This window comes from Monopterus albus, unplaced genomic scaffold, assembly GCF_001952655.1.
Source record: "Monopterus albus unplaced genomic scaffold, M_albus_1.0 scaffold136.1, whole genome shotgun sequence".
Classification (NCBI taxonomy): Eukaryota; Metazoa; Chordata; class Actinopteri; order Synbranchiformes; family Synbranchidae; genus Monopterus; species Monopterus albus.
In genome coordinates, this window is record NW_018128016.1 from 1,023,522 (window position 1) to 1,032,046 (window position 8,525).

At 41.1% G+C, this 8,525-nt stretch overlaps 1 protein-coding gene across 1 annotated transcript in view; it reads right to left on the minus strand.

Moving 5' to 3' along the window:
- Positions 1-8,525, minus strand: part of LOC109967838 (FYVE, RhoGEF and PH domain-containing protein 6) — a 21,739-nt gene that overhangs the window by 2,696 nt on the left and 10,518 nt on the right. The window contains exons 4-18 of the mRNA XM_020613690.1: positions 8,482-8,522; positions 8,358-8,388; positions 5,893-6,044; positions 5,107-5,263; positions 4,512-4,599; positions 3,777-3,827; positions 3,617-3,675; positions 3,460-3,531; positions 2,875-2,943; positions 2,663-2,746; positions 2,235-2,314; positions 2,038-2,140; positions 1,803-1,946; positions 795-897; positions 1-77 (exon numbers count right to left, since the gene is read on the minus strand). The exon at positions 1-77 is cut by the window's left edge and continues 13 nt beyond it. Coding sequence (XP_020469346.1) covers positions 1-77; positions 795-897; positions 1,803-1,946; positions 2,038-2,140; positions 2,235-2,314; positions 2,663-2,746; positions 2,875-2,943; positions 3,460-3,531; positions 3,617-3,675; positions 3,777-3,827; positions 4,512-4,599; positions 5,107-5,263; positions 5,893-6,044; positions 8,358-8,388; positions 8,482-8,522 — 1,311 coding nt within the window. The remainder of the gene's footprint in view (positions 78-794; positions 898-1,802; positions 1,947-2,037; positions 2,141-2,234; positions 2,315-2,662; positions 2,747-2,874; positions 2,944-3,459; positions 3,532-3,616; positions 3,676-3,776; positions 3,828-4,511; positions 4,600-5,106; positions 5,264-5,892; positions 6,045-8,357; positions 8,389-8,481; positions 8,523-8,525) is intronic.

The window sequence follows — 8,525 nt, forward strand, 5'->3', positions numbered from 1 at the left end:
AATCTTCTTTTGTTTTCTAGTGAAGGAGAACGCTCCAGATTTGATCGGGGAAACTGATGTGGAGGCGCAGCGGTCACCTAAAAAAACAGAAAATTTTGGAAACAGGTCAAAAGTAAATGTTGTACATCATGTCAAAAGACAGGTCTGGTGATAACTTGTATTGATTACTGTCAAAAATACCATGAAAACAACAAAGCCAGCAGCACATTAGCCCAACCCCATGCCCACGAATTCCTACTGAGGATGTTAAGCATAAAAAAACCAAATCAAACATATTTTTTTTTTTTTTTTTTTTTAAAATAAAATAAACAATCTCAGCATGAGAGAACTGTGCTATCGACGCATTACACCCTGATCTCCTCTGGATATTAGCCCACAGTCCTTAATGAGCTGTAAAAAATGGGTTTCTAAGGATTTTATTTAGTGGCAGATTAATACATGTTTGATGGGCTAGTGAATATTTACAGCAGCTTGGACAGCGTAATGTGGCAGAGCTGAACAATTTGTCAACGAATTAATTAAAAAAAATATTGTGATAATTTATTGTTTTGAGTCACTTTATATGAAAACTGTGCCAAAACTGTGAATATTTCCTGGGTGCAGAATTTTGTTGGGTCTTGGACTGTTGGTTGGGGAAAAAAAAAAACAAAAAAAAAACAAAACTACTTTTGCAATATTTAAAGGCCATACAACCGAATCTGTAATCACTGACTATAAAATATGCATCATCTCCAGAATTATCCTTTAAATCAGATTTTGTGCTCCAGGAATAAATTAAATCCCTCTGTACTTACTGTTCTCCTTTAGCTTGGCAAAGCAGTGATCACACACACGTGCTGGCTGGTTCTTCAGATACTCCAGGTAGTACTTATTAGTAGAACACGCCTGACAAACCACCTGTCAAACACACATCAAACTGTGATGAGAAGGGTGTAAAGCACATGTGTCAAACTCAAGGCCCGCGGGATCATTTTATATATCATTTTTTAATGACCCGGCAATATGAAGCGCCGATAACACACAAACTACAAATCCCATAATGCAGAGCAACAGCTGCCTTACCGAGCGATAGGCTACCTGCGATCATTCCCGCGTCAATTACGTCAGATCATTCAAGCGTCTGTTGATGTATAGCACCCTAATTTCAAGTTAAAACTAGTCGCTAACAATGGCCAAGAGAAAAGTTGATTCTGAAAACCGGTGGGAGGCTGAGGATATGTTTATTGACATTGCCAGTAAACCTGTATGTCTTATTTGTGGAGCTAATGTGGCTGTAATTAAGGAATATAACCTAAGACGGCACTACGAGACAAAACATCAGGACAAGCTGAAAAACGTGAATGAAGAGCAGAAGCTACAGAAGGTAGAGGAGTTGAAGAGGAATCTGACATCACAGCAGACGTTTTCACCAAAGTGAAATAAGTTTTATTGAGGAGAAAATCAGCCCGGACATTTACCGAGGGAGAGTTTTTGAAGAGCTGCATGATGAAAGTGTGTGACGTCTTGTGTCCAGACAAAAAGCAGGTGTTTGCTAATGTACTAAGCCTTAGCAGAAATACGGTTGCTGATTTTTGGAAGTTCAGGTTTATTTATTTTGGAATAATATTGTATCCTGTCTGTTTCAATTCATACTTATGTTCAAAAACGTTTAGTTTTAGTCTGTTCAATAAATGTTTATCCTGTTCGGCCTGTGACCTAAAATGTGCTTTGAGTTTTGGCCCCCTGTGCGATTGAGTTTGACACCCCTGGTGTAAAGAATCAAATCACTTCGTAAGAGCAGTGGCAGTCATAGAGGTACTGACCTTTCCACAGGCACGACAGTGATGCCTCCTCCAGGTGAGAGTGAACTCACAGGTACAAATCATGCACATGGTGGCCCTCAGGTCTGGGATCCAGATGGGGGCCTTTGAACCCAATGGGGCCCCGCTGTCAACAACACCCTCAGCCTGACAGGAGAGAGACAGTTTAACACGGACACACACAGTAAATTAATTCTCAAGGCATTTAACATACATGCACACTGATGAACAGTTTTACCTCCTCCTGACTTCGACTTGATATGAAGGTTATTTTCTTCTTTGTGTAGTCATCTATGGCCTTGGCGATGGCCTCCAGCCACTCGTCTCTCTCTGTAGCTGAGCTGCAAACACAAAACGCATCAGAATGATCAGCAAGCAGAAGAACGTGACAGCTACAGCAGGGCGAAATGTAATGTCAGGTGAATGAGTACTGACCTGGCAGACAGGATGAAAGAGCGCTCGACACTTTCGATGTTCAGCTCATTCTGGTAGGCCTCCTGGCTGGGTTTGCTCACCTGGAAAACACACCAGACATCCATGCACAACAGACTGCCACCAGAGATTGAGTAGTGTTTGAACAATGCTGAAAACTGGCTGATGCAAACTCAGCTTTCATAATTCACTTCAGGCAGTGTTTCAGTGTCATCGAATTCCAGTAAATCTATAGGACTGGCAATCAAAAACCAGCAATAGCTGAGATGAAGCTGTAATAAACATACAAATATGCAATCAAATAAACAAAGAACAACATCTAACATAATCAGTGCACATCAAGAAAGACATAATATTAAGAGACTGACAGAATAGCAGTTGAAAGATTAAAATAAAAAAGCCTTGAACAGCCAAGATGGCACGTCTCTAACCTTCATCCCAGCCAGCGAGAGGACACAGTTGAGTTTATACTGGGCGGACTGTACCGGAGTGGTGTACATGAGTGCATCGTTAAACTGGAAAAACAAAAAACACTTCACAAGTGAAAGCAAACGCAGAGCAGACGAATGTGAAAGGATAACATGAGTTGGGTTTAGTCAGAGACAATTTTCCAGACTAGTGCACCAGTCCACTTATTACTCACCAGAAAAAACATCCGTGGCTGCATGACTTTCCTGGACAGCTTCATTAGCGTGCCCTCCTTCAGAAACACCTGTGTATATGGACACATTTAGTATAAAGAGGCTCCATTCATAAACACTGGCTGAATGACAACCTCTTATGACCCTAAATGAGTTTCAAATGATCCGTACAGAGCCTGATAGTGAGGGAAGGTTTGCATGTCTGGTGATATCATTACTCATCCAGCACCAAAGCCAATACTGCTGTCATTTTCTCCACACAGTCCCAAACATTATCTTTGTATATTCTTCATTTCCTCTGGCGCTGACATCCACCTTGACTCTTCAGCTGACAAACATTATCTTTGTATATTCTTCATTAAGTGACTCACTGCGAATACACAACATTATTAATGACACAATAAAAAAAACTGGGAGGGAGCTAAAATGTTGCAGCATCAGTGAGATTCCAGTTCTGATGTTATATTAACAAAAATGTTCTTATTAGGTTTTAGACCAGTGTATATTAAAAAGGAACTAGACTGCTATTTGTCAGTGTTGTGTTTAAACTTTGGTTTTAACACAACACTGACAATTGTGTGACTCACCCTGCCTGGCTGGACAATCTCATGGTGACCATTGAGGCTGTACTGAATCTGCATCAGCTTCTGAAAGTTATCCTGAAGAGCAACAGGAGGGTTGAGGGGAAACATGAGATTAGAGGAGGCCACTGCTGGAAAAGCTTTGAACAGAGTAAGGTCCTACCCCTTGTTTCATGATGTCATTAGCATGGTTGGCCACTTCCTTCACTATGCTGAGGGCAGCTGCACAGAGAGCAAAGATAACAACACATCAGTGTTTGGCTAATGTTCTCTCCATGTACAGCACAAATGAGTGTCCTGTTAGACACAATGCTTTGTCTAACCTTGTGTGTCCTTATAATCCTCTGAGTCCTCTGGAAGGTTCTTCAGATAATCTGGAGAAGAGGGAAGAGGTTATGATTTAACTTAAGAAGAAAAGGCAGAGGGGGTGCACATCCAGGGCAGCTGTGTACAGGTAAAGTGTCAGAGCTATAAGAACATTCAAACCACCAGATCTTCTACAGGGAGACAAAAAACAGCTATTTACAGACAGAAATCACACCTCGATCAATTTTCTGTGCTGGGGGAAACAAATGATGTCCTATAGCCCATAAAGGACATGTAATACAACATTTGAATCACTTTTTGCAACATATTTATGTTTATAAAGAAAAGTGTGTACAATATGCAGAATATCCATGACAGAAATGATTTGTTCTATGTCTTGGAACCAGAGAGAGACGTAAACATTACATTATTGATTTTCTTTCTTTCATGACAGAGGAAGGGCTTTGTGTCAGTCCTCATCTTCAGTGTGGAGACAGCCTCTCATTCTCCTTCATGTTGTTTTGATTAATGAAAATCTGTTCTGCAGTATTTGTCCCTAGCGTCAAACAGAGCTACTCCACATGTTTCTGCTACTGTGATTATCCACTGGGTGTCAGTGTAGGACCAAAAATTCAGATTCAGCCCAAACAAGAAAGATGTGACTCAAATTTCATTCAAGTGCTGGCAATAAAAGATCAGCTGGGTTCAATAAAAGGTTGACCTTCAGGGTGCAGAGAGCAGGGTGTTTGTACCTGTGAGCAGCAGCTGGTACTGAGGGATCCTCTGCACAGGTTTCAGCAGGTAGTGTTTCAGAGCCAGGCTCGCACATCTCGGACTCATCTGAGACAGAAAAAAAACATGTTGCTTTCACACATGGCTGCAAATCTACAGTACACAAAGACAGACAAGTTTCAAATTAAATGCTTCAGATATCCAAACATCAGTCTGCAGTTACAGTGAAGGTATAAAGTGCCTCAAACAGTATAATGTACATAAGGTAACATAAATAATCTCCATTAAACTCCTGCTTGAAATGGTGCTGATTAAGTCTGTTAAGCTTTTACTTGTTGCAGAAAGTAAAAAAAAAAATTCAAATTCACGCCTGAGAAAGGCAAATTTAAGTCCCAGGAAAACCTACATTTGCTGGTTACAGTTTAAAAATGACTGCACAGTTACTGCAATTTTGTCAATGAATAATTACTTTAGAAAAAGACAGAACATGCAGTAGTGATAACATCTGTTATCTGCAGCTCTAATGAACAATAAAGCAATAACAATGATTGCATAAGATAATCACAGTAAGAAAACATAACACAGAAAAACACATAACCCTGTTTCCAGCTCCACCTCAAACTCTTTAACAACAGCAGCGAACGCGGGGGTTTTCCTGCACTGTTCGTCCAACAGAGCCACGTTGTTGTCAAACTGACGAATGTAGGTGGAGTACATCTTCAGGTAAGGACCCTTCTGGACAAAGATGTCCGACAGTCTCTGGTGATCGCTCCTGCAACCAAACATGAGAAGCGTTCCCTTCAGTAAACCAGTTAAGGTAAATGGTGATTCTTATGGGGAAAAACAGTAGCAGTGACAAACAGCAACATCTGCAGACCAGCTGTCATCCATTTCTACCCCTCTGTGCAACAAAATACTCTTTCTGTAGTTGACATTTTGTAGTTTTTTCTAATTATTTTAAACACAATTTTTGTTTTGGTGATCATTCCAGATATTGGTGCTTAAAATGAGCTCAGCAGGGCAACAACCTAAAGGCAATAATGATCTGAGAGGCTTTCAGCAAACCGCAAGTTAAACACAAAGCATGCAAAACACCTGTTCAGAAGGAAAAATAAAGGTGAATGCAGCCAAACTGTCCATGGAAATTAACTGTACTGTAAAGGTGTGTAAAACACAACAGTAACCTCTGGTGTTCACAACAGCTTAGATAATAAAACTTTTATTCATCTTAATTTTACTACCTTGCAGGTGGTTTAGGTAATGTGATACATGTGGGAGTTTGTTTCTAACAACTGACTGCACGTGTTTCTCTTGTCATGACCAACAGGAACAGCTGAAACTCTGAAAGTAAAGCTGTGTTTGTGGAAAAGAAAAGAAAAGAAATAAAAGATGTGTGTGTACCAGTGTGCCACTCTCTCCTCCAGTTCTCTCAGTAGGTCTCTGTTGAGCTGGTAAAGCTGTGGAAGGTAATACAGGACCTGACTGAGGATCCTCTCGTCCACCACAGGCTTCCCATTCTGGCGGGTTGCCTTGGCAACAGCATCCCGAAAATCCTGAGGGGAGAGACAAGGTTAATTCTGACATTATTACACACACACACACACACACACACACAGAGAGAGCTGAGAGCTGTACAGGGTGTAGTGACCATGACTGCATACTGTATTGCAGCTGAACAGGAACACCTGGTTATCACCTCATAAAGTGCCCTCTCCTCCACCCTTCCCCCGCATCTCTGCCTGAATCACACACACACACACACACACACGCGTGTGTGTGTGCAGAGCTGAGTCAGCGCTCTTGACTTGGTCCAGTGTGCCAACACATATATCCACCTGGAAGGAAGCAGGGAGGCGATGCAAGTTCCCAGTGTCCTGGTTAACTCGTGCACTGCACCCCCTCTCTTTCACACACTAATTTACAGCCACTGCACAAATGTGCTGCAACATTAACTTTGAGCTGATGAGTAGAAAGGACACCAGCAATAGGTGACCTATATCACTGGTGTGTGTCATATTTCATACAGAGATTTTATTTTAAAGATGTTCAGTGTGAAAACAGATGCACATACAGTAAATACATACTACAGTGCCTTGCGAAAGTATTCGGCCCCCTTGAACTTTGCGACCTTTTGCCACATTTCAGGCTTCAAACATAAAGATATAAAACTGTAATTTTTTGTGAAGCAACAGTATTAGAAAAATCAAAACAATGACTAAGCAGCGTACAGCTTCACAGGACAAAAGACAAGCACATTACAGTGTTATTTGTGTACTCATGGATGGATTATGGGCACAGACATGCTCAAGCCCCTGTCTCTCCTACACTTCTAGGACCAAGACTCACATGATCTGTAGTCAGTTTGTGTCCCTCTCTTGTTGTTTTATCTGTTTTTACCATTTTGTGTCAATTTTTACTCATTTTGCATCAGTTTCTACTCATTTCACAACTTTTTTTTTTTTACTTGTTTTGTGTCTATTTTTAGTTATTTTGCATCTCTTTCTAGTTGTTTTGTGTGTCTTTTTGTGGTCTGTATATATTTGCAGTTGCATTGCATCTAGTTTTTCTTGTTTTGTGGCTTTTGGCAGTTGTGTTGTAGTCATTTGATTTACATTGCAGTGAAAAGGTTACCAGTCCTTTCACAGTTCTTTGGTCTAGGGACCCATGGGCCTCTGCCCAATAGTCCGGCTCAATGAGCCAGCCATGTGTGCACTAGCTCAAATTAAATACTTCCTACTGTTCAATCATGACACAAAGATCTGACAAACAGAGAAGAAGAAAAACTCCACTTTCAGTCTTCTCCGCTCCCACAGGTAGCTGACAAACCACCATTTTAACATTTAGAACACACATGTTGGCTACACTTTGGCTGGATGACTTGCCACAGGCATGCACACAGCTACTGTATTCATCAACCCCCTTGCACGCTCACATAGGATTATTTAAGACGTATGTGACTGGAGGTCATCTCTGTGGCCTGAGGAAACAGCTGTTGCTCAGCCAGGCCATCCACGGACAGAGAAGAATGCGTTCTGACCTCTCCTCTTGGACAGAGCTATGCGCCTCGCCCTCCCCCTCAAGCCACAGGACTAGGTTTTCTATTAATCCTGTGCTGCTCTTGAACTATACTGCATTATACATAGAGCTGTTTCTGTTACTTAGCCTAGCCTCACTGATACAAGTGGGGTCAATATACTAAAGACACATCTCAGCACAATGCAATACCGTTTTATCAAGGTAAGTAATTAACAAAATGGGATTTCCATAGCCATTAGCAAGCTCTATGGACAAACAAAAATAATATCTATAGCATCAGTGCAGTAAAGGCCCCTTTAAATACTTATTGGCCACCACTGACCATTTTCAAATTCTCTGGGTTTGTCATTTGATTTTCACATATTGACAAGCAATAGCTGATGAAATAACACTGCTACGTGCAGGCTGATACTGTCTTTTTCACTTACTCCTGCTCTTTTCCTTGCATAAAAACACACACACTCTCCTGACAGTGATCCTCACGATACCACTGATCAAAGCTCACTCCTCCTTAGTTGCAGCCATGCATTTTCCTGGCCCCAAGAAAAGAAAACCCTCCAACACAGCATCTTTAAAAGCCCCAGCTGTAGGATTATTGCATTATTCAACTGTGCAGGTACTTTAGTCAGACAGGAGCTCATTCATTCATTCACATCCACCCTTCAAGAAAATCTTTGATCCCCATTCACAACTATCAGTGTTTGTGGAGGTTATAAAACAGGTAGAATGATTTACTGTATATTGCTGGGAGCTCTTTTCCCCCTGGTGGCTGAAACAGTACTCATGAAAGTGTTCCTTAAATTTTAATTTTTTGTAAATAAGACACTTACTATGTGAAGAAGCTTGAGGACATCCACAAACCTGATAAAACAGCAGAAATATGTCAATAAGACAACCATACAAATGCTACTTAAAGAGTGATATGTGTTTCTGGTTCATTATCAAACCACCCACACTTTCTCCGAGCTCATAATCTCCTGGGCGATGTGCACCACCTT